Source organism: Paramisgurnus dabryanus, chromosome 15, assembly GCF_030506205.2.
Source record: "Paramisgurnus dabryanus chromosome 15, PD_genome_1.1, whole genome shotgun sequence".
Classification (NCBI taxonomy): Eukaryota; Metazoa; Chordata; class Actinopteri; order Cypriniformes; family Cobitidae; genus Paramisgurnus; species Paramisgurnus dabryanus.
The window spans coordinates 35,531,475-35,558,675 of NC_133351.1; the positions used below are offsets into that span (position 1 = coordinate 35,531,475).

A 27,201-nucleotide genomic window follows, 5' to 3' on the forward strand; every position below is an offset into this window, starting at 1 on the left:
GTTGCAATTTCTTTTCTCGCCCCAACCCGACCCGCGGGTTACCTTCGGGGCCCTACGAGACGACCCGTGCATCACTACTGTATATCCAACTGAAACGGCTTCTGAAATGAGAAAAAAGGTAGGGCGGTCTTTGAATTCGTCTATTGAGATCTAATTGGATTGTTCAAAGTTGGGTCATGTTTCTAACGCTAATTGCTGCGATCTTTTCCCTGGCCCCCCATAGAGTCATCTCTCATGACCGAAAGTAGAAAGATCATTTCGAGGAGGGGAGGAGATTAACGTTTTTGATTAAAGATTATGAGAGCACATATGTTTTTTTTATAATGAAGCACACAGATAAGTCATTTGTAAAAAAAATACCACAAATTCCCCCCTAAAATTTTAGTTTTTAATTTCAATTTTATGGCGACTTTAAGCCGAGTCCCAGACTACATGTTAGCTGTCTTAACTAAAAACAGCTTGCACTGACATATCTTTGTCTCAGGATGCACACAAGTAATTATTATTATTTTTTTATTTTTTTGTAAAAAAAGTACTTAAATTAACTAATAAACTAGGCCTAGGTCTTGGCTTAATCTAAACCCTGTCTAGGAAACTACCCATAACAGTCAAAATAGAAGTGATTTCACTTCACTTGTTACAGTACTTGTATTCTTGGTTCCCTTTCAGTCGGTCACTACGACGTCACGTCGTGACCGACGAATTGGGAATTGGGAACTCGCTTAGAGAGACCAATCTGCTTCGTATACTACTAAAACGCCAATGAACTTGGCATTGAGATATTTGCATAATGCTGGCGCCGCCCCGCCAGGTGCCTTTATAAGCAGCAGGTGCAAATAGGAAAATTAGCTTTTTCGCTTCGAAAGCCGGCTTTATCTGCTACTGAGAAGCTACTTTACTCTGTTGGGATTTGATTGCTGAAGTTGGTTGAACTAGCAGTATCACAGCGGACGCTTCGCTTATTCCACGGCTCTACATCTGTTTATTGTTTTGAGTTTAGTGTGTGCGTTGCCTTCCTGTGCGCTCATCAACTAAGCATCTGAGTGAATTTCCCTAAAAGAGTGATACGAGAGAGCTTTGTGCCTTGTTAAAGGCAGCCACTCTCTCGTATATGCGGAGATCAGCGTCCTTTTCAGGATAGCTTTTCGCCGTGCGATCTTGGATGCGAGAAGTATAAGGGTTCCAGTGACGGTCACGAGCGCTGTCTTCGTGCTCAGGCATCGAGCACTCCGGGGCTGCGTTCGTGGAGAGTTTCTGTTCTCTCTGTGAGAGCATAAACCTCTTGGATTGCGGAGACGACTGTCGTTTCTACGGGAACGCTGTCCGCGCCTTTGCAGTGCTGACGCCGCCATGGTGCGGCTGTCAAGCGCTCGCAGGGCGCCCTTCGCGTCACTACGCTGAGTAGGACGGAGGATGCGTCCTCCACCTACCGGCCTTCTCATCCTCAGCCGGTTGAGGCTCCGGTGGAGACTGCAGAGTCGTGTTCTACGATGTCTGCCGAATCCATTGGACCTCCTTCTGGTCCCGTCACTTCTGCAGCATCAGAGGGGTGTCCATTTTTCCTCCGAGGCAGAGTCGTTCCGGAGATGGCGGCCGTGCCCGCGAGCGGCAGAGACGGTAGAGTTGGAAAGGTTAACCCCTCTCCGCCCGAACCGTCCCGCCCACATGATTGGTACTTCGGAGCTGCTCGGGCCTCTCGGTCCTCTCCTCCTGTGCCTTTCTTTCCCGACGGCACGAAGAGCTGACGTGATTTGCGGCCGTCCGGCCGTTCAGCTTCACCCCTCACCTCCCTCACCAACGGAGCCGCTAAGGGCGGGGACCCCTTCAGTAGAGCGGGATGCGTTCCTGGAGGGACCACCCAACCCTTCCCTCCCGTGTTTGTAGACAGTTGTCCGGTCACGGACGCTGCCCATCAGGCATGCCGGAGAGGCGGCTTCGGCCCTGCACGCAATAACGTTGCTGCAGGCTCACAAGGATTTACGAGGGAGCCCGCGACCTTCAGTCGTGCGATGTCCACCACAGTGGTTCAAGATCGCCACCTTTGGCTGTGTCTGGCTGACATGACGGACGCAGACGAGAACAACTTGAATGCTCCTGTCTCACAGACCGGCCTCTTCGGCGAGCCAGGGGAGTCGTACAGCTCCGCTGCGCAGACTGAGGCGATCTCTTAGGTCATGCCCCGGCGGAAGAGAGCTGCCCTTGGTCCACCACGCCGGCTCCTCAGTCTGCCTCTCGCCGTCGGCGTCCTGCGGCGACCACCTCCGTTCCCCTCCTCGGACCCCATCTCGGCAGCGCAGGGGAACCGGTCGTCAGCAGCTCGCCCCGCCCGCTTAGCCGCTTCCCGTGAAATTCGGGAGTTTAAGTGGCCAGTGAAGGGCGACCCGGATTGGCAGAGGATCACTCTTCAGGAGATGGAGCTCCTTCCCCCGATAGAGGGTCGGGTGGAAAATCCTTGGTTTGCATATGTTCCACCGGCTGTTCGGCCGGTACCCACTTAACCACACATAAGAGTGCATTCCTCTTCCCTCTCTAGGTCTCCGGAGGATCGAGAGAGCCGTGAGCGGGTACTCACCAGCTCCCCTACCTCTCCTCTATCGCCAGCGGGTGACCTGAGGAGTCCGAGCTCTCCGCTGAGGAGACCGGACCACCAGCACCCTCATCGGAGTCTGCGCTCTCCGTAGAGGAGACCAGATGACCGTTACCCTCAGCGGGCTCAGGTCAGTGTCACACACATACTGTAGATGTTTATGCTGTCACAGCAGACGCACCGGCAGTCCCACCTGTCTCGCTTCGCTGCCCCACCGCGGGTACTTCGGTAGTGTCGTTATTTCTCCTCGTACGGTGCCTGGGTGCTTGGCTTCAGTTCCCAGCCCGTTTCGTTGGGTTTTACGCACGATCCGCCTCGGTTACGAATCCGGCACTCCCCAAAATTCGGGCTTTCGTTTCACTGTGGTGAAAGCGTCCGATGCACATGTACTGCGTGCAAAAGTCGATATCCTGTTGGCGAAGGATGTTCGAGCCGGTCCCTCTTACCGAGATGATGATGATGATAGGGTTTTTCCAGCCTGTATCTCATAGTACCCAAAATACGCGGCGGGTTACGATCGATTTGATTTACGCACCGGCTCTACGAAGGTGTTCTTTTTGGATGATAACGCCGAGGCTCGTATTTCAATATTCAGATCGGTTTGCAGCCTTAGACCTGTAAGACGTGTACTTTATGTGTCCATCTCCCCTCGCTTTAGACCGTTTTTCGCTCTGCGTCGTGGGTGGGCATATTAATACTGAGTACACCATTCGAGCTGTCTCTCTCTCTCCGTGTCTCCGTGTGCTAGTCACGGCATTAAAATATCAGAGAGAGAGCGTTGTTCGCATTCTGCTTTTATGTACGTCGACTTATAATAGCCCGTTCTTAGCAGACGTGCGCGAACACAGAGAGTTAATGCTTCGGCATCTCGCTCGTTTAAGTCTTCAGGTCGACTGGGAAAGAGCAACTTTGCCCCGTGCAGAGGATCCTTTTTCTCAGTATGGAAATAAGACTCGATCGACTAATTGGCGTGTTTTATAAGAGCGCGCAACCTAGTCAGTTCTGACTTGCCTCGGTTTAATTCGAGGGAAGTACGCGGTCCCTCTGAAACAATTTCAGAAGCTCCTGGACATATGACAGCATGCTGCGGCTGTGACATCCGCCCGAGCTGCTTCATATGAGACCGCTTCAGCGTTGGCTTACGATCGAGTCTCGAGGAGAGCGTGGCACACCGACATACACCGTGTAAACATTACACCTGCGTGTCATCTCAATTTTTCCCCGTGGTAGACCCGGCATTTCCGATAGAAGATGTGCCCCTGAGGGGTCTCCTGGCATTCTGTATATTGCAATGCCCTCAGCACGGGATGATCAGCCACGTATGACGGGCTTGCAGTCTCAGGGGTGTGCATAGCACCCCAACTGCTGCGAGCGGTGCGCTGTATATCTGGGACTTGTACGCTCCGCTATGGAGATGCGAGGGAAGGATGTATTAGCCGACACCAGTAACATTGCGACTGTTGCGTTATTTACCGTTAAGGCGGTTTTGCGCTCTCGTCACCTGTCGCATCTCGCTCGTCATCTCCTCCTTTGGAGTCAGAAGCATCTGAGGTCCCTTCGTGCCATTTACATCCCGGGTACGCTCAATACAGCGGCAGACGCGCTTCCCGAGCTGCGCCCCCGGCGAATGGCGACTCCACCCCCAGACGGTCCAGCTAATTTGGAAGAAGTTCGGTTGTGCGTAGATAGATCTGTTTGCGTCGCCGGACGATACCCACTGTCGCCTATTTTATTCACTAACCGAGGGCAGCCTCGGCGTGGATGCGTTGGCACACAGCTGGCCGCGGGGGGTGCGTAAATACGCATTCCTTCCAGTGAGCTTTATTGCGCAGACACTGTGCAAAGTCAGGCAGGACGAGGAGAGCCTTTTATTAGTCGCCCGTACTGGACTACCAGGAATTGGGTTTCAGAGTTAATGCTCCTCGCGACAGCCCCTCCCTGACGATTTCCCCTGAGGAAAGACTTCTTTCTCAAGGAAGGGGCACATTATGGCACCCGCGCCCCGACCTGTGGGATTCCATGTATGGTCGTTGAGCGCGCGCAAGGTTTAGGTGATTTATCGCAAGCGGTATCTAACACCATCGACGCGGTTCGAGCACCGTCCACAAGACGGGCTTACGCGCTTAATGAAACCTTTTTCGTCACCCGGTGCTCTTCGCAAACGCGAGGACCCCAGAGAATGCCCATTAACATTGTGCTTTTATATCTTTAACATAGGTTAGATGGTAGGCTGTCCCTCCTCCATTTAAGTTGATATCGCCGCTATTTCTGCTTATCACTCACTTATCAACGGCAGATCAGTTGGCCAGCATGATTTAATTATTACATTTTAAGAGGCGCTCGCAGGCTAAACCCCTCGCGCCCTCCCTCTTTCGCCTGAGACCTGTCCATGGTGCTGAAGCCTTCAGGTCTCCCTTTTGAGCCTTTGCAGTCTACGAGTCTGATGTTTTTATCAATGAAAACTCTGACCCTGATAGCATTGGCCTCCATGAAAAGAGTAGGGGATTTACATGCATTCTCTGTTGACGATTCGTGCTTTTAGTTTGGTCCTGCTGTCTCACTGAGACCCAGACCAGGCTACGTGCCCAAAGTTCCCACCACTCCCTTCAGAGATAAGGTGGTGAGCTTGCAAGCGCTGCCCCCGGAGGACGCAGACCCAACCATGGCTTTTGTTGTGCCCCGTACGCGCACTGCGACTCTACGTGGTTCGCACGCAAAGCCTCAGGACCTCAGACCAGCTCTTTGTTTGTTATGGTGGCCAGCAGAAAGGGAAAGCTGTCACTAAGCAGAGGATGTCTCATTGGATAGTTGATACTATCGCCCTGGCTTATAATCTTCAGGGTATTCCTTGCCCCTTTGATTTGAGAGCGCACTCCACACGGAGCGTTGCCTCATCTTGGGCTTTAGCTCGTGGTTCCTTGCTAACAGACATCTGTAGAGCTGCTGGTTGGGCGACACCTAATACGTTCACTAGATTTTACAGTGTTCGTATCGAGCCTGTATCCTCTCGTGTTCTTTCCTCACCAGGGGGAGCACGGAGAGCAGTCTCGCAGGTCGGCTTGCAGCCTCCAACTGATGCTTCATAACTGTGTCAGTATGGAAGGCCTTCAGAACAAAAATGCGTAATGGTTTGAATTGTTCTTCCTCCGCTGCCTTGGCAGCCTTTGTTGCGGAGCATTGGCTGTCAGCCTTTCACTAGCTGTATCCTCGCGAACCTATGTGTCTGGCTCGGGCTCCACATTGTGTCCCACCGGGTTCCTTTGTGAGTATTTTTCCGTGGGGTTAATCCTACTAGCCCACGTTTCCCTTAGCAGAGCACTGCTTTGCTTACACAGCCACGGCTGTCATTTTTACCTCAACTACGGTTGACTTTCGCCCACCATTAACCCTTAAGACGGGTGGTGGCTTCCGCAGCGTTCCTATCCCGCTCAGGTAGGGCGCTTCCCAGTCGCTGGCACTTCTGTGGGGTTAAAGGAACATCTAGTGCCCGGCCTTCTGCCTTAAAACCTAATTCTCCTCCTCCTTAAGTGGAACCGGAGGGCTTTACGCAGACACTGGAAGAGGTCAGCCCCTAGTGGCGTTTTGATAGGGATTCCCAATTCGTCGGTCACGACGTGACGTCGTAGTGACCGACTGAAAGGGAACGTCTCGGTTACGGATGTAACCCTCGTTCCCTGAGGGAGGGAACGGAGACGTCACGTCCCGTCGCCACAGGTGCTGCCACCTGCTGTTACGGCCGGTCACACTTTCCGGCTTTCTCAGCGAAAAGAAGCTAATTTTCCTATTTGCACCTGCTGCTTATAAAGGCACCTGGCGGGGCGGCGCCAGCATTATGCAAATATCTCAATGCCAAGTTCATTGGCGTTTTAGTAGTATACGAAGCAGATTGGTCTCTCTAAGCGAGTTCCCAATTCCCAATTCGTCGGTCACGACGTGACGTCTCCGTTCCCTCCCTCAGGGAACGAGGGTTACATCCGTAACCGAGACGTTCTGCTCATTGTACAGCATGACAACGTCTGAAGCATTTCTTCTCATCAGGTTAAGAAAGAGGAAGAAAAAACTAAGCTTAACTTTGTGCTCATTCTTTTGAAGTAGCGCACAGAGATTGAGGGATAAAAAGAATTGCTGGAAGCCAGTGTTGAATAAGAGCAAAATTAATAACACCCAGATCTCGGTACGCCTTAAAGTAAGAAGAAAGTGAACATCACAGAAAGTCTCTGTGATTAAAAACTACATAATGGCGCATATAAGCCTCTCATTTCCTGCCATTCTGAGGTCTGAGTTGGAAATGACTCAAAAGCAACAGCAGTAAAATCTAACAGATTATTCTTGTGATTGAACGAGCTACTGCCAAACTCACGCTGTCAATGCTGAGTAATTTAACAGCAACTTAAAATGATACATGACAATAACACAACTTTCATGTTCTTGGCAACTCAACAACAATAAAGAATGAATGATGTTCAACATGTGAGTCTTTACTATAACAATGCCACGACTTCAGGCTAAAGTTTATTTGAATGTTTAAGGTAAATGTATAAATCACATGACATGCTTTGACTGGTCACCATTTCTTTCTTTTTTTCTCCATTTAATCTGTATTTGCCCTTGTTCATTTTAACTAGTCCTTAATAAAAAAAGACTGATGTGAGATCATACATATGTGAATTAGAAATATATACATAATCTAAAAGTTGAATAAACAAGCTTTCCATTGATGTACAGAATGGTTTGTTAGGATTGGACAATATCTGGACGAGATAAAAGTGTTGGGAATGTTACTTTAAAAAGTAATTAGTTATAGTAACTTCTCACAAATAGTAACTGAGTTAGTAACTGTGTTACATCATTATAAAAGAAACTGATTAGCATGGAAAGTAACTATTGCGTTACTTAAAAAAAGTTCAAATATTTTAAATAACTTGGTTGCCCACCAGTATTATATATTTAATTATTGTAAGTAACACCGTTATAACAGGGAAACAACTATTTAAAAATCTGGAATCTGAGGAATATCTTCATTTATTACACGGCTCTCTGGAATGCTTGATTCTGATTGGTCAGTTGAGACATTTGCAGGTTCGTTCTTTTCAAATAATAACCGCTCCAAAATAATAGCGCATAGCCGGACTACTTGCACGATTAAAATCGCTCCGCGCCAATAAAGATCAATAAAGATTACTGTCTGTTTGGCGCCATCTTGTGACAAACACTCGACAACCACGACAAGACACAGAGAGCTTACTGAGACTGAACTTGACAAAATAGAGCATGACAGCTACGAAGCCAACACACAAAAATACAGAATGGGGATTAAAACTTCTCAAAGACTGGCTAAAAGAGAAAAAATGGAGACAGACAAGTATGAAGCAGAGGATCTTAATAAGGTATTACGATCATTTTATGCATCTGTGCAAAGTTTCGCGGAAGGATAAAAATGTTAATTTAAAACAAATATGCCAATAAAATGTTTCAAATTCATATTCATGTCCAGTTTTTTTTCTTATGTGGCAAGTAGCCGTGTAATAAGCGGGATAATGTAGAGGCAGCCGGTAGTTATCGGGAAATAAGCCCCTTCAGTGTGATACAAGACCCTCCGCTTCGCGTCGGGTCCTGATCACACTGTCGGGGCTTATTTCCCAATAACTACCGGCTGCCTCTACATTATCCCTTACAGAACATGATCTTTACTTATCCTTGTGATTTTTGGCATAAAAAATTGACAATTTCGAACCCATATGATGTACCGTTGGCTGTTGCTACAAATATACCTGTGCTACTTACGACATATATCTAAAAGCTGTTGCGTGTCACCAGCACTGTATCATTGGCCCGTGCAGAGAACAGAGGCACATGAATCATGGCCTGAAGGGAGGTTAGGACTCATTGATTTCCCACCAAACCAGCAGTCTGTACGGCTTTACACCGTTCTCACACTGATGATGCAAGATCTGCTGCCGAGTGGAAATCACACAGGGTCGGGCTGCGTGCTTAGTGGATGTTTAGATATCCATCATGGATGTGGATAACTTCTTGTTCTTGCTAATGAGGATATATCTTGGCTGATGGAATGGAAAAGCCCACAGCTAAGAGGAAAAACCCTTTTAAATATAGCTACAAACGGTCGGGGAGATTATTTCTAGATGCACATGCATGTGACAGAGACTACTTTCATTAACCACATGACGTCATGAAATGAGGGTAGCTAACATGTTTCATCTTCTCATTTCAAAAGCTGGTTTGTGTTAGAAAGCAGCTGATCATGGGGCCTGTGGGCACAGCGACACATCAAAACACTGTTTGAATGATGATAAATCACAGCCTGTGGGAAAGCCTCTTTTTCCCTGCTCTCTCTCTCTCTCTTTTTTGCTCAGTTTTTGTCAATTAGGTATTAAGTTCCTCTTTATTCAGTGTTTAGCTCACACACTTTGAATATTTATTTAATATCTCCAAGCCAGTGAGCTCCATATGAATTAAAAACATCTACCCGAAAGCGCACCTTCAATGAGATCTTATGCAATGACACATGCTTCTGTAGAAGTACAAAAGATTTCAGCTTTGTATATTTATTTTAAATGTTATACTGCAGGATACCCACTTAAGAGCATGACGAATCAGATATTTGTCATTATTAAATGAAAATTTTCATTTCTAATAAGGGGCAACCACCTTATATTAGGCTACATATAAGGTATATTTAATATTTTATTTGTTTCTCCTAGACAGCAATGAAATTAAAAGGAGACCAATTGGAAACTTTTGCTTAATTTCTCCAGAGAGAAAGACCCAGATATAGGTATAGAAAGGGAAAAGCTTGTGATCTATGCATTTAACCCATCTCAGTGAATAGTGAACACACACCCGGAGCAGTGGGCAGCCCGGGCAATAAGGGTAGGGTGGCTTGCTTTGTGGCACAGTTGCAACCCACCAGCCATGAGACTCAAACCGGCAACTCTCGGGTTACAAACCCAACTCTCTAACCACTAAACTACAACTGTTATACTAGGCTACAACTGCTAATTTGTAGTTCACCTCAATGTGAAAAATAGCCCATATTTTACTCATCCTTAAGCCAAGCTTGGTGTAGATGACTTTCTGTTTTAGAAAACACAGTTAAACTGAATAATATCCTGTCTCTTTTCAGCTTTATAATGGCACTGGATAGTGCCCTATTTTTCAAAGCTCCAAATAGTGCATCCAAACATCAAAAACTAATCAAACTGTACAAACTATAGCTGTACACATGTTCATGACAGAGTGGAGGTCAGGTTGAAGGCCCCACATAAAAAAACATTGCTTTGCTTCATAAGACATTTGTTAACTGTAGTGTATTAATTTTCATTTTGGGTAAACTATTTCTTTAACAATGTCACAAACTGAGCTCAGACTTTTCAGGTCTGAAATCAAAAGTCATATACTGAGATTAGAGAATGAGTATTATTGAGGAAGATTATTAAGATATTAATCAACTTAAACTAGTGTTCCTGTAGCTCAGTGGTAGAGCATTGCGTTAGCAAAGCAAAAGGTCATAGGTTTGATCCCAGGGAACATACTGTACATACTGATAAAATGTATAACTTTGCACTGTCACTTTGGATAAAAGTATCTGCCAAATGTATTAACATAATGTTTAATTTAATTTAATTTATTTTATTTTTTTATTTTATTTATTTAATCTTATTTATTATTTAAGCCCTGTGTTCTTCCTTTCTTTTCGTTGGATCTCGTCTATGTATATTCCAAGTTAAGTTCTGTGTCCTGTATTAAACCTGTTTATTTATATTATTAAAGTTACTTTATCGTACTCATTGTCTCCTCTCTCTGTGAACCGTGACATGTACAGTTAACCATTATGCAAATGTATATTGTCCTTGTGCACATAACTTCTTGTTCTTCACCTTATCTCCAAGAGGCTTGAAGAGAAACAGAGCAGGGCAGAGTCTTTACAGTTTTTGGGAATGTATTACACTGTGATCCTTTAATAAGTTAAACAGTGCAGACTAATAATAAACTTTAATGCATGATTCCTCTTGAAGTACTGCTGGGATTCATTGGCCTTCAAAACATTGGAGGGACAGAACAGGAAGTAGTTTTACACAAGAAAAATACAACTTAGCATCCATAAATCTCATGTCTGGACCGTGATAGTAAATGTATGTATACGGTAAATTAGTAATGCACCTGTAAACAAAGCAGCCATGTGTGCTTATAAACAGGGCTTTTGCAGGCATTATTCTGAAATGATATTGCCAACAAGACTTTTCCTGAGATAGTTCCCTTCAGAGGCACATTCCTATAACAGCAAATGTCCAATTGCATGTTAGGGAACAAAAACCATCCGGTTCTGATTTATGGCCATTGATCAGTGCATCTCTAGTATTAATATAAAGCTTACCTGGGCACAGTGGACAGGTATGTGACAAGCCGTCTCAGATCCTCCTGTTTTATTCGATCATGGTTACTTCGTGCGGGAAAGGTCAAGATGGGACCACCTCTTTTATCGCGACCTCCTGTAAACAGCCCAGAAAACATGAGGTCTCATAGATGTTTAAGCTCAAAATAAATAGACAAATTGCTTCTCTCAAATCTCAAAGTATGCAGTCTACCAAGATAACATTTCTCTGCATATCATCATAAAGTCTTGTGCTTTATATACATGTAATGTAACGTCATTCTTGGCCTGAATGAGTTTAGAAGATGATATAATAATGTTTGTTAAGGCAAGCGTGGTGTTTTGAAACATTCATGCTTAAGACATGAATGATGCTCAAACCATGCTGCTATCACTTTTCTAAAAGTGTAGACTTACAAAAAATCCCACATACTTACTTTTTCAAGAAGAGTATTGAATAGAGAACAGAATTTGCATTGAGAACATTCATGAGCAACTTCCATTGATGAGCATGTGAAAATGCAGAGACGGATATGCAGGCACATGCAAACAATTGTAAACCATCACTAAAGGAGCTGTAATTTCGTTATAGTTTAAAACATCTGATTTATATGAACATCTGATTTTTTGTTGTTCCAGAATGGCATTTGTGGGACTACCCGCTGGTGAGGACCTGGCTGAGTTCATCCCAGAGAAACAAAACAACTCCATGCAACACTGCAACCACATTTCCAAATGGGATTTATTGACTTTTATACCATGCAGGACAAGCACCGAAACAAACACTGATCATCTGTAATGTTTTATGTTTTAAAACACCTTAAACTAGTTTTGGCTGAATGTCATTTCAGATCTGGCAGCAGCAATGCTTTTCCTTCATTTGGTTTTGCATTAAGGGTTAAAATGTGAATGATATACATTGAGTCTTTTGTCCACTTGCCAAACACTTAAAGCATCTCAGAGGTCTCACACTCACCTGATACAAATGCTATTTTCTCCCTCAGCACAGGAAGGACGTCAGATGCTTTAATGCCTTCACTTCTGAAAGACCCTGAGAAAGAAAATGGAGAAAATGCTTTTATCTGTAACCTCATTATGACACATTGTATTTTCACAATTTACTCAATCTGATCCATTACAGGAAGTACATTGTACAAGCGTAATCTTGACTCATCATATTCAGTAGTAAGCACTAAATGAGAAAAACAGACACTGAAAAATAATGGACATTATCTGTTAATGCTGTGAAGAAATCTCTCTACAAATAAGATGTGATACAACTTGTAAACAATAAAACCATCATCTGTATCTACACATCTTATGTCCAGAAAGTGCGTGAGGGAGAGATGAGTAAGGAGGTATAAACACTCTTCTATAGGATTATTAAACATCAAACAGTGCCGACTGCTGCGCTCCTCCCTGTGTCCCCATCAGGATGAAAAACTTCATTAGAGAGATTCAGTGAGGATCGTGATGATGGAAGAGCTGCTTTAGGAAGATGAGTGATTATGCATCACATCAGTCTAAAGCAGATGATTACAATCATCTAACAGCGATGAAAATAGCTTTAACAGTGACTGAAAGCCTGAACTACAGCAGTGTTCTGAAATGCAGCAGTGCCAGACATGTTCAGAAATCCTGTAGCTCACTTCATAGACACAAAGGTCATGGGTTTGATTTCAGGGACCACACATATTGATGAAACACACAGTACGTCTCTTTGGATAACAGCATCTAAACAAACAAGAGTTTAATGTGAATTGGTAGCACTTTACTTTGCATCCTGTTCTGCATGTACGTCCTTTGTACTTACTAGGTACAAGCCCTGAACCTAACCCTAAACCATATTACATAAATGCAGTTACACTAGAAGTATACTGCAATGCCAAACCTTGATATTGACATAAAATAATGTGACAAGCTTTAGCGTATGATCAGAACAGAATATTAGTTTATTACTAGTTTATAAGTACTGTATTTACTGTATACTAAGGAGTAATATGTTACAGTGTTGTCAATACTGCATGTTTTTTGGTACATACAGTATACACTATGAAGATGATAAGCCAAGACATTGTGTTAGACAGATATACTGTACTGTAAGTAAGGTATAATGTATAGGCTGCTGGTAGTTATCACATAAATAAATATAAGCCCCAACAGTGTGATCAGAACCCAGCGCGAAGGGACAAGATAAGACAAGATGTTCAAATGTCATAAAAACACTATTTGGTTTAATCATCACTATTTGATGTCATATGTGTTATTAAAATATCTGGTTAACCCTGTGCTACTTGTTTTGAGCAGTTGTTATCTGTGTATAACAAACCTGCAAATGTCACAACTGGCCTATCAGAATCAAGCATTCCAATGAGCCATGTAAAAAAGAATAAAGACATGAATAAAGAGAAACACAGAAGGCAGGACTGAACTGAAAGAGATGAGGTGCAGTAATAGGGATTGGATTACTGTAAGACTAAAGTTTAGACAGATCTGATCTGTTGCCCCATTATTATGAGAGATAGTATCACATCAAAGAGTTCACTTTAAAAACCTGCATTAGTGCTTAACCTGTCTGTCCTCCATAAGAGGGGCTGGAGAATTTATGAAGGGCAGAGGGGAAGTGCACTTCACTCTCTCTCTCTCTCTCTCTCTCTCTCTCTCTCTCTCTCTCTCTCTCTCTCTCTCTCTCTCTCTCTCTCTGAGCGTCTGTTGAGCGAGCGGGAGTAGTGTGAGGTGGCGTGAGCGTGGCCAGAGCCTGTGAGTTATCTTTTTTATATACTTTTTTCGGCGGATTTTGACTGTTGGACTTTTTTTCTTTTTGTCTGTGCGGGCCGCGTGTAGCCGTGCTTTTTCGGCAGATAACATGACGGCCCCGCGATCACAGTTATTGAGCAAACTTACACGTCGCCATGGTGTCAAAGTGGCATCCGCGGTGAGCGTAGAGGACTGCTGTTTGGCCATAGGTGAAGTTATCGGACATGAGAACATATTGTCGGCTTCAAAAATGAACAGTGCCACGGTCATCTTTCTAAGTTCTATTGAGAATGCCAACAATATAGTTGAAACTGGATTAGTCATCGACGGGCTTTTTACACATGTCCTTCCTCTGTCTATGCCTTCAAAAAAAGTTCTTCTGTCTAATGTACCACCCTTCATGAGTGATGAAACATTAGTGAGAATTTTGTCCCGATATGGAAAAATTGTGTCCCCCATCAAGATGATACCAATTGGATGTAATTCTCCTCTTTTAAAACATGTCATTTCATTTAGACGTTTTGTTTATATGATTCTGCAAGAAGAGGAAGAACTGGAGTTATCGCTGCACTTGAAAGTTGACGAATTTGATTATATCATCTATGCTACGACGGAGAAAATGAAATGTTTTCATTGTAGAGAAATGGGTCATTTAATTCGTGCGTGTCCAAGGAAAAATGCGGCGGACGCAGTTAACGCTGAACAACCCGGGACGTCAGGCGCAAATCACGCTGAACAACCCGGGACGTCAGGCGCAAATCTACCTGTGACAAAGGCAGGTACGGCAGAGAGGAGAGAGGTTGTGAAGCCTTTTGAGGATCGAAATACGGAGGTTTTGGTAGCTGAAAGTGAGGATGTAATGCCTGATGTTGAAGTTGTAGAAACACTGCCTGATGCGGATTCTAATGCGGAGAAAAGTATCAGCGCGTTATCATTGTCACAGCTGGAGCAGCCTTTTGAAGGATTGGAAATCGAAATGGAACAGACTGGGTTTAAAGTCCCCATTAAAAGAAAAAAAACAGGTGATTCTCAAATAGTCAGAGCTAAGAAAGCAGGTGTGGAGGACATACATGTTGAAGACGGAATAGATAGTGACAGTGAATCTTCTGACTCTAGCGTCAGCTTTTCACAGAGTGATTTACATAGCACTTATGAGGTGGACGATGTTAAACTCTTTCTCAGAGCTACAAAAAACAAGAGAGGGGTTAAAGTTGAACAATTTTTTCCTGACATTAAACAATTTGTGGACAAAACTAGAATGTTTATGTCGGAGGGGTTGTTTACTAACAAGGAAATATACCGTTTGAAGAAAATAGTCAGAAAACTGGTTTCTGACAATGCCAATGTTGGAAATGAAGAAGATTAACAGACTGATTTCGGATTTGATGTTTTTATATGGTTTATTTTTGTTATTTTTCTTTTTTTCTCTTTCCATGTGCGAGGTCAACATTGCAACTATAAATATTAATGGGGGAAGAGATATGAGAAAAAGGGCAGGAATATTTGAGTTGGTTAAACAAAGAAAAATTGATGTAATCATGTTACAAGAAACGCATAGTGATTTAAAAAATGATACTGAGTGGGCAAGAGAATGGGATGGGACGTCCATTCTGAGCCACAACACCTCACTCAGTGGTGGTGTAGCAGTTCTCTTTGCAAAAAATTTTACTCCTGCCTCCTACCAAGTGGAAGAGGTAGTCAAGGGTAGACTGCTAAAAGTTAAAGCCATTTTTGACAAAATGTCTTTTGTTTTTATTTGTGTGTATATCCCCACATCAGTTGTAGAGAGAATGTTATTTTTAAATTCACTGTGTGCTGTTTTGCAAGGTTGTTGTGGTGATGATTATTTTATTTTGGGTGGTGATTTTAACTGCACTATATCCAATTTAGACAGGAACCATATTGAACCACACATGCCTTCTCGTAATCGGTAAATTCAACTTGAAGAGACTCATGAGTTATGTGATATTTGGAGAAAGTTAAATGGGACACAGAGGCAATACACATGGACTCATGTTCGAGACAATGTAATCTCACTTGCAAGATTAGACCGATTTTATTTTTTTAAACATCAATGTAGTATTGTTAGAAGATGTATAATTTCTCCACTGGGTTTTTCAGATCATAGTATGGTGCAGTGTACTGTGGTGGTTAATGCTTTCAAGCCAAAAAGTGCATATTGGCAGTTTAATATTAGTCTTTTAAGTGATACATATTTTAAAGAAATGTTTAAGGTGTTTTGGACCGATTTCAGAAATGCAAAAAGTTCTTTTAAATCTTTGCGGCAGTGGTGGGATTATGGGAAAGTCCAAATAAGTCAGTTCTGTGTTCAATATACACAAAATGTTACAAGAGAGAATAATTCTAACATGAGTATCTTGGAGATTGAAATTTTAAAACTTCAAGAATTGGCTGAGTTAACTGGGGATCGTTGCTATTTAGATTCTTTAGTTAAAAAAAAAGTTCAGTTGGCTGAACTGCTGGGCCTTAAGACACAAGGGGCTCTGATCAGGTCTAGGTTCCAGAATTTGAACCAAATGGATGCTCCCTCTAAATTTTTCTTTAATTTAGAGAGAAAAAATGGGCAGAGCAGGATAATACATGCCTTGCGCTCAGAATCTGGATTGTTGTTGACAGAGCCTGCTGATATTCGCAGGAGGGCATTTTCTTTTTACGAGAATCTATACAAAAATGAGCTGGGGGAAAATTTTAAGGATGATAGTGTTTTTTTTGATAATTTACCCCAATTGTCACCGGAAGCCAAAACCAAAATCTCAGGTGCCTTGAGCCTTGGAGAACTGTATAAGGCCCTCCAAGAAATGGAGTCTGGAAAGGCAGCCGGAATTGACGGCTTACCAGCTGACTTTTATAAGTCTTTTTGGACAGTACTGGGCAATGATTTGCTTGAGGTACTAAACGAAAGTGTGAGGGAGGGGCAGTTGCCTTTAAGCTGCCGTAGAGCAGTGTTGACCCTCTTGCCTAAGAAAGGTGACCTAACAGAGATAAGGTGCTGGCGACCGGTTTCGTTGCTCTGCAGTGATTTCAAGCTGCTTTCTAAAACATTAGCGAATAGATTGTCAGGGGTGATAGAGGGAGTTATTCATCCTGATCAGACCTATTGCGTTCCCGGTAGGTCCATTTTTGACAACGTTTCTTTGATTCGTGACATTTTTGATATCTCCAAGATATTTAATGTGGATTGTGGCCTAATTTCGTTAGATCAAGAAAAGGCTTTTGACAGGGTTGAACACTGTTACTTATGGAGAGTTTTAGAAGCCTTTGGTTTTGATCAGAAGTTCATTGATTTTATTAAAGTTCTCTATAGTGGAGCGCAGAGTTTACTTAAGGTGAATGGGAGTCTATGTGCTCCTTTTAATGCTTGCAGAGGTGTAAGACAAGGGTGCTCACTGTCCGGCATGTTATATTCCCTAGCAATAGAACCTCTCTTACACCAGTTAAGGACTAAGCTTAAGGGTTTTTGTCTGCCAAATAATAAAGGCAATGTAATTTTGTCGGCCTATGCTGATGATGTTGTGGTCATGGTTAATGGGCAGGTTGACATACATGTTCTGTCAGGGTTGCTTAAAACTTTTAAAAAATTATCATCTGCAAATGTTAACTGGGCTAAGAGTGAAGCTATACTTTTGGGCAATTGGTCAGAGAACAGACCAAAACTGCCGGAAGGATTAAAATGGGAAAAAGCAGGTTTTAAATATTTAGGTGTTTACCTTGGGGATGAGACAATAATGCAAAAGAACTGGGAAGGTGTCATTGAAAAAGTTAAAGGACGTCTAGATAAATGGAAGCGTTTTTTGCCAATGTTATCATATAGAGGGCGCATTTTAATTATTAATAATTTGGTTGCATCCTCCTTGTGGCATAAACTAAACTGTATTGACCCTCCTATCCACTTACTCGCAAGGATCCAAGCTCTTTTAGTTGATTTTTTTTGGGATAGGATGCATTGGGTACCACAAAGTGTTTTGTTTTTATCCAAGGAGGAGGGGGGTCAAGGGTTAATACATTTACAAAGCAGACTGGCAACTTTTCGCTTGCAGTTTGTTCAAAGATTGTTATTTGGTTCTACTGATTGTAAATGGTGTGATGCTGCTAATGTGATTTTGCATAAATTGGAGAATCTAGGGCTAGACAAAGCTCTTTTTTTAATGAATCCATTGCAAATTAACTTTTCTACTTTGCCAGTGTTCTACAGAAACATTTTTAAAGTATGGAGTCTTTTTAACATAAAAAGTGACACATCACATTCCCTTCATTGGTTATTAAAGGAGCCCCTAATCCATGGATCACGGATGGACTTAGCTACAAGTGATTGTTTTCCAGGTTTTAATAGGATGCTGATTGTGAATAGAATCATTACTATGGAACAGTTACTGGATTTATCTGGTCCTGATTTTATGAATGTGGAAGCGCTGGCACAGCAATTGAAAATAAGATCAGTTCGCCTAATTACGCAGATGCTATTGAAATGGCAGTCAGTACTCAGTCCGGCTGAGAGGACTCTACTGACAGAATACTGTGAAGGACTCACTGAAGCCAATGTCAAAGATCCCTTCCCTGATGTGTTAATTTCAATTAATCTAGGAGATGTTTCTGGTGTTTTTTTGGATGGTGTTGAGTTTTCGGATGTGAATTTTTCTTTATGTACAGGCAAAACATTGTATAAACATTGTGTAATTGTTTTTTGTAAAAAATCTTTAAACATGAAAGTGGATACTCCATGGCGTGATTTTTTTAAACTGGAGGTAGACAAAAAGCCTGAGTGGAGAGCTCTTTACAAACCACCGTTGGCTAAAAAAGCAGGTGACTTACAGTGGAGAATTTTGCATGGTATTATTGCTGTTAACGCTTTTATTTCTATTTTGAATCCTGAAGTTGGTGTTGAGTGTCCTTTTTGTAATGAGAGGGAAACTGTGTTTCATGCTTTTTTAAATTGTTCCAGATTGCAGTCCTTGTTTCTACTGCTTGGTAACATATTTAGTAAATGTAATGAGGTATTTTCTCCAGTGGTTTTTATTTTAGGTTTCAAATATGTTGTTAGGAAAAAAATGTTGTGTCAGCTATTGAATTTTGTGTTGGGTCAGGCTAAGATGGCCATTTATATAAGTAGAAAACAGAAGATTGAACAGAATTTGGTTCAAAACATTGTGGTTGTTTTCTCAAAAATGGTACAATCAAGAATACAGACTGATTTTAATTATTATAAGATGGTAAATGATTTGATTACATTTGAGGGTGTTTGGTGTTATAATGAATTTTTATGTAATGTTGTCGATGATGAATTGTTTTTTACTTTTCTGGAGTGAGAATGCACATCATGTTCAATTGAAATTGAATTATGGCAATGTAGTGCTGTAACCCTGTTTTTTGGTAATAAAGTGTTGTAAAAATCAAAATCTCTCTCTCTCTCTCTCTCTCTCTCTCTCTCTCTCTCTCTCTCGAAATCCAGAAAATTATAATTTTCTTCATCCAGCTGTGTTATAGGAGCATTTGAATAACACCAGTAATCTTTGTTGCAACTAAGCTTTTTCCAGCTTTCTCATTCACATCTTTCACTTATTTCCATTAACAGTGTTCAGCTGTTAGTGTCAAACTTAAAAGTATAATTTATTCATTTTATTTTACATAAATCTGTCATTTCTGCACCACTAACATCACCAATTTATAAAATATGCAACATGCATTAAACTCTTCATAAACACACACAAGTACAGTAACAACAAACTGGACCATGGACCTAACTGCTTTTTTAGAGACACTTTAGCAACCCCCCCCCCAAAAAAACATGAAACATTTATAAGGCGGCAAACAAGAATAACAAACCCCAAATAGCTTACAGTACTATATGTTTAGAAGCCCGATTAGATGATTTGTATCTCTGTAGGGAGACAGGCAAAATGCAGGTGAAGGTAATAACCAAAACAGTCTAAAAATGAAGATAAATCCCATTCAAGCGGATCTCCATATCGGCTCAGTAAATCAAACCAATGAAGATACACTGTGTCCCTGTACTGTACTTGATGCCTAAAATATGCCTGTTAGGATCAATATACATCTTTAGGTTGGGCCACTAAAAGCACGTTTGCTAATGCTCTGTAAACCAGAGATTCGTGTAGGCATTAATCTTTAAAATGTCGCCAACCAAAAGAGAGTCTCTAAGATTCATAACTGTCTGTGCACAAAGTTTTAGGGAGGGGTTTTGATGCTTTTTCACATAATCATACGCTTTTTTACAATTCAAAGAAAAACAAATTTCTACAAATTGGTCACATAAAATAGCTAAGCTTTCACATGAGATCAGCTTGGACAAACACTCTTTGGATTAAGAACTTTAACATAAAGCAACTCTTACAGGCCAATGAAATGACACGCACGCATAGAAATGAATACACACTGCGTCACATACTGTACATTTCAACACACCATCTCACATTATACCTTTACTCTTTTAAAAGAAACAATGGTTACTTTTTCTGTGACAGTTTTCACACAAAAGCTTCATGACATTCCTGTAACCCCACATGTAAATGCACTGTGAAATCTATAAAGTGTTAATGGAGAATGCACATCATGCTGCTAATTAGTAGGGAAAAGAGGAATCAATGTACCACCAGGATCACCGCTATGACCCGCAGCCACCAAACCTATTTACTAATGCCCTGGAAAAATCCTAAACACATTACACAAACACAGTGGAAGCAACCCCTTACACGAACATAAGGAAATCAACCAAACCATTGTGTAAATAAAGTTAAAGCCATCTTATAAAGTTTACCTTAAAGTTAGTTTGGATAGTTTACCCCAAAATGAAAATTCTGTCATCATTTTCTCATCCTCATGTTGTTCTAAATCTTTATGAATTTATATTTCTGATGAACACAAAAGAAGATATTTTGATATATGATGGTAAGCACACATTGACTTCCACAGTAGGAAAAAAATACAATTAAATTTAATGGGTATCGTCAACCGTGTGCTTACCATCTTCAGTGATGGGAATAACGGTGTTATAAATAAATAAAACCAATCAAATAAATGACTGTTTTCCCCCGATATAACGCCGTTACCATTACTGACAATGCTGGCGTTACTATAATTAATCTCACTAAAGCGATCTTTACCAGAGTAGGTTCTCTCATCCAGACAGTATTTGACATGTCACACGTGGCCCACAGGACACAGACAGACAGGAGTGTGTGATGTGTATAAATACCTGTCTTTCTTCTGCTGATAAGACAGGAAGACAGCATGTCCCGCCTGTATCTCCATATAGTGGGTGAGCGAACGGATACAATAAACTACTTACTATACAAATATACAAACATGTCTCCATATAGAACAGTCTATCTGATTGGTGGGTAATTATTACTGTCCAATCAAGAGCTTGCAGAATATTGAAAAGAGAACAAAGATTATGGCTGGAAGAAAGCCATGAACCTGTGTGTGTGTGTGTGTGTGTGTGTGTGTGTGTGTGTGTGTGTGTGTGTGTGTGTGTGTGTGTGTGTGTGTGTGTGTGTGTGTGTGTGTGTGTGTGTGTGTGTGTGTGTGTGTGTGTGTGTGTGTGTGTGTGTGTGTGCGTGCGTGCGTTTGTCTGACCAATGTTTCTGACATAACAGCAGGCGGATAGACATTGATCAGTGACTAGAATTACAACAACACATCTATAACACAAACACACTCTTACAGCGCATTCACACGGGGTGTAAGCGTTAACGCTTAACGGAAGGCTTGTCTGAAGCGTGGCCAACAGCCAATCACTGTGGCCGCAACACAAGCTCCGGTCTTCCATAAATGTAATTGGCTGGCTCTGCCTTGGTTATTTGCATAAGGCGATATGATTGGCTGACGCACGCGTTGCCGCTTGAAAAGTTGAGAAATGTTCAACTTCTGCCGCGAGCAACGGCACTGACGTGGCACCGACGGATCCACAATTCAGTTCGCCAAACGCTTGACATCACCCATTAAAAGTAAATGGGAAGCGTCAACGCTTACGCCCCGTGTGAATGCGCCGTTATGATTTGCACAACAGGGGCCTCATTTATAAAGCGTGTGCGTTCGAAAAACCCACAGCAATGTTCATATTCATAAAAACAATGTTTGACAAAGAAAGTGCATAGCGCCATGTCAGATTCTGAGCAGGCGTACTGTACACGTGTTTTCTGTACGTATGTTGGTTGTGTGAATCATGCTTACGTGCTTTGGGAAATGATCATAATGATCAAATTTAGGACAGTTAATGCAACATTTTATCAATGAGGCCGCAGGACATGTTCACAGTACTGTGATATTTAGACACTGAAACATAAAATTTAATATCAATATATGAACTTATCAAGCCATTTTTAATTATGGTAAACTTTAGAAATGCACAAATATTTTTGAATCCATATAGGGCTGTCACGGTGGCAGTATTTTACCACTGTGATGGTAATGCACCAATTCACCGCAGTGGTGTGGTGGTTATAGTGTGTATGTGTGTGTGCATTGATGCATATAGGCTTATATATAATGCATACATATATTTTGAAAGGTAAACAAGGATCAGATATAGGTTTCTTAACAAACGTGCATGTTCAGAGCCACCAATTTCTTTTTTTTCGCCGGTGGGTGCTCATCGTAAAAATCAAGCAATGCTCAGGTTACTTAGCAAATGCAGATGCTTTGAAGATCCCAAGCTCTTTGAAAAGTAGGAAAGTGGCGTGGTCATGATTTGCGATCTAAAATGTGAAGCACCAGGGGCGGACTGGGACCAAAAAGTGGCCCTGGACTTTTTCCCCCAAAGCAGCCCACCACAGCACATTGGCCCAACATAAATCATACTTATACTTTTTAGGAAATCAAATATATTATAAAATAATGCATTTTAACTATCTCCCAATGACATCTTACCAACCATGACATACAACAAGGTTGAACCTGATGCATGACTCAGTTTTATAAATCATTATCGAAAACAAATTAATTTACTGAAAGCTATAAAAGCCAGGTAAGCAAACTTTGATCTGATATATATATATACTTTATATAAAAAAAATCTCACCAGCCCACATAAAAAAATGGTCCGGCCCCTCTGGCATTTGCCAGAATTGCCAGATGGCCAAACCGCCTATGTGAAGCACCCACGGGATCGGAGCCTGTGTGTGTTTATTGTAGCACTTCAATCCGTGAAACAACACAAGGTTCAACTGAGGAACCTTATTGGGGTTATAATGTTTCCAGCCTGATGGTGTACTGGTAGCGCAGCTTGATACGTTTTTGCAACTTTGCATGACCAAGAGAAAGATCTTGCCTTATTGTTACGCCCCCCAAGTCAGCGGATCATCACTGATAACAGTTGCCTCCAGTTGCATATAGAGCACTATCTGCTGGCCGTTTGCGTTCACACAAACTTGAAGACATCTTGCTGGGCGAAATTCTACTTTATATTTTTCATAGTTTGTGATGTGCACACCACCGCAAGTCCCACTTCACCACCACGATGGCACTGCAACACCCCTGTGGTGCGGTGGTTATGTCAATCGTCACAGCCCTAATTCCATATACACTGTAAACATTTTTAGACTGTAAATGTAAAAACAAACTTTGATCATTTATACATGGCATGAAGAGCATTACATTTTTTAAATTAAAAAGTAAAAGTTATTTCATGAACATTACCTGATAGTGTTAGCATGTATGTGTGTTTGACTGTGTAAATTCAAAGCTAAAATGATGTCCAAGAAGAATCTTACTGACAATAAACACACTTCTGGCTATCCCATAATTCCCAACAGACAGAGCGCTACAGGCCAACTACATGGGCCGATTCACACAATTTAGACTAAACAGGGACAAACACACACACACACACACACACCAGTTATATTCCTCTCTCTGTGCCAAGAAACACACAAAAAACACACACACGCATGCAAACACAACTATAGATATGCACAAGCACTCTCTTTCTCTTTCATACGTGCCAGTCTTCCTCTAGGCCATGAACCGCAGTTAATTACTAATTCATGCAGAAAGACGTACAGCAGCACACTGACTCTGATAGTCTGAACTGATTTCAAGTCTAAAAAAAGCTTTTATATCCACGAGAGTCTGTTCAGAGAGAGAACTTATAAATGACATAACCACATACTGTGTGTGAACTTCAAAACAAAGGGATAACTGTGTGTCTGCTAGCAATTACATAAACGCGAGAAAGAGAAATCCATATGTTCTGCATTAATCACTAGTGAATGCTCTGATTGTCCCCATCACAACATCTCCAGATGTATCTCTTGTTCTCTGCTGTTTCTTTTCAGCCGTATTTCCTCTCTACATACAAACCATATAAAATACAATTATTTAGCGCCGCTCTATATGCGCTCTGTCGCAGAGGACATTTCAAAGGATTTTAGATTCATGGCTAAATCTGTAACACAATGCAATAAAACAATAATGGTATTAGTTTATTAAGATTGTCCCCTTTAACATTCTGTCAACTATAAGGAATGTTGCACCTACATGTTAACTCTCGCATTAGAGTATGAGACGAGCGTGCAGTAATATGTGCCTGCAGATCTCACATCTCTTGAATGTTTGAGGATGAAAATTTTTTGCTAATTTTATAGGAGATGGTTTTTCTGTCAATATGTACTCCCAGCACTGTTCATCATTTCACCATTTTGAATTGTCCTTAAATCAGTATAAAAATGGCAAAACACACTGGATTTAACTATAAATGCATGCAATTCGCACAACGTTTCACAAGCCAATCAGTAAATAGCTTATAAACACGTCCGGTTTGACACATCAACATGTTCAGTTGTATCAGAATCTCACTAGTAATCTAGAGCGAGTAATACGCATATGTGCTTGGCATTTGGTGCGGATACATAAACAAAACATCTGATATTTTTACTTAGCTCTTTGATGAAATTATGGGTATGATGACTGCGTATTAAAGTATCTGCCTATATACCACTTACAGAAATATACTTTGGTGGTACAGTACCAGGGTACAGTGATGGTATCAGACATACAGTACAATCCCATAAGGAGAAAAAATAAATTTCTCTGTCCAAAAATATGTTTTAAAAATATGCTAAATACATTTTGTAGAAAGTGAAGCATAATTAACAATATTTTTAAATTTAAAAAAATATATTTAGTTTTAAAATTCATATTGTCATGATCCTGCCAGTCTGTCATAGTTATTCATAGTTGTTCATAGTCATATGGCAGGATCGTGGCGGTACCCATGTTTTGTTTGGCAGCACATGGCCTTTTGTTTGGGTAGTGTGCTGCTGTGTCTCGTCTCTGCCCCCGCCCCTTCATCTCCTTGTTAATTATTCATTATTGGTTAACTCCCCTCACCTGTCCTTCCCTCGTTGTCTTTAGTTTTCTTATTTAATGCCCCAGTGTGTTCTGTCCTGTGCTGGATCGTTTTGTATGTTTTGAACTGTTCCTGTTGCTTCTTGTGGCAACTCAATCTGTTGAGTCAAAGGTTATAGTCAAGTCTGTTAGTCATTCTATTGGTCAAGTTAGTCTAGTCTTGTTTGTAGTGTCATCTGTACATGTGATGTTGATTTCCCCCACGTGGGCCTTTGTTTTCTGTTTAATAAACCCTGTTTGAGTTCACCGTTACCTTGCACTTGGGTCCCGTTTCCTTGGAAATCATGACACATATATTAAAGGTGTAGCGGAGGATTTTCTTGAATTTTAGAAAAGAACCGCCTTCTCCACTTTTTAAAAAAATGCAATTGCGCAACTCTCCTGATTGACAACTAGGAGGACAGAAAGAAAATCCTCCACAATACCTTTAACATATTTTTAAATGTATTTCAGGGGCAACAAATACATTTCTACTGTAATTTTACAGCTTATATGGCCAAAAATTATCCTTGCCAAAACATAAAAGTTTTTACAAAATGTATAAAGTATAAAATGCATAAGTATGTGGAAAATATAAAATAAGTATACTTTTGCAGAGTAGTTTAAATGTATTGTTAATCTTTTCAAATCTTTTCAATCATTTCAAAATATAAAAATGGCCAGAGATACAAATTGCCACATTTCAAAATATATTTCTGCAGATATATTTTTGGTATATTTTGAAATATATTTAAAATTATATTTGAAAATATATTTTTTTTTAATATGGGATAATATTCGCATTACACTCAATTGTAAAGATATTACAGGCTGAAGTTCACTAGACCATGAAACCACCAAACAATTACCATCAGGAATATTCCAGGATTAATTTGTGAATTTTTTTTGTAAGTGTCATTGGAGAGCTCTTGTCCTGGTTCAGTAACACACTGAATAAATTGGGATTCCTCTAGAGAATCCTATAACTCTGTCATTATGGGATAGAGTTCTATGTTAATGCTGAGTCACACCTCATTAGCTTTTCCTGCCAGCGAAGAGATGGATATGAATGCTACCTATAGGAACCTGATATCCCAAATGGGAAAGACATTAACCGGGAATGCTCATTATCTGCAGAGCTGCTGTCACCTTTTATAAGTACTTCCCATTTCAAGTTTCATACACGCACGCTACTCAAAACCGCTATACTCTCCAATCCTGGCCAATCTCCTCAGTCTATATGTCTTTACCGAATGTCAAGTGTTCAATAAAAATTGTTGACTTATATCAAGTGAACACAAGACAAGAGATAAACTCTAGATGAATAAATGTCAAGTGTATTTTTCTCCTCATTATGTATAAACTGCTGGCATAAGTTAATACGGCAGATAATGAGGGACTGTACAGTAGATGACTGATTCATAAGTTCATGTAATAAAGACAGATTGCTTTACCTCATCCCTCAGTTATATTTCATCTTAATCAGCTCTGAAATACATCTCAGGTTTCATTAAGCTCTACATCTCTCTAGACTGCTAAGAGCTGCTGACCTAAACAGTCTTTTTAGGAATTATAGGCACATGACTAACATGCAGGCTGCCTAATACTATAAGATACCTAATTTTGTGCCAACTCTAAGGCCATTGTATTGCTTGTCTCCTTTTGGTTTAACCAAATTAAAATTTAACCCCCCCCCATTTTTAGTGCTATTTACAGTATCATATTTTTGGCTTATTGTGTTAAAGTCAGACTCCTGCAGAATTATCTGCAAGTATTAGATAAATCTCTTACATGCTTAACGTGAAGTGTGGTATTTGTGGCAAATGGGGTGGTGATGGCCCAGTCGATAAGACACACGCCTTTGGTGTGAGAGACCCGGGTTCGAATCCACTGTGACACACCATTGTGTCCCTAAGCAAGACACTTAGCCCCTAGTTGCTCCAGAGGTGTGCGACCTTTGACGTATATAGCAATTGTAAGTTGCTTTGGATAAAAGCGTCAGCTAAATGAATAAGTTAATAAAGGCGTGCTCACATTATGCAAACCAAACCGCACCCAAGCGCGTTTGACCCTCAAACCGTGTCCGGGTACGGTTTTGGTT

General features: G+C 41.4%; 1 protein-coding gene across 4 annotated transcripts in view; it reads right to left on the bottom strand.

Moving 5' to 3' along the window:
* The window catches only part of kalrna (kalirin RhoGEF kinase a), a 221,492-nt gene that overhangs the window by 128,904 nt on the left and 65,387 nt on the right, over nucleotides 1-27,201 (bottom strand). For all 4 annotated transcript variants that reach the window (XM_065293264.1, XM_065293263.1, XM_065293262.1 and 1 more), the window contains exons 2-3: nucleotides 11,956-12,030; nucleotides 10,983-11,097 (exon numbers count right to left, since the gene is read on the bottom strand). In XM_065293264.1, the coding sequence (XP_065149336.1) occupies nucleotides 10,983-11,097; nucleotides 11,956-12,030 (190 nt within the window). The remainder of the gene's footprint in view (nucleotides 1-10,982; nucleotides 11,098-11,955; nucleotides 12,031-27,201) is intronic.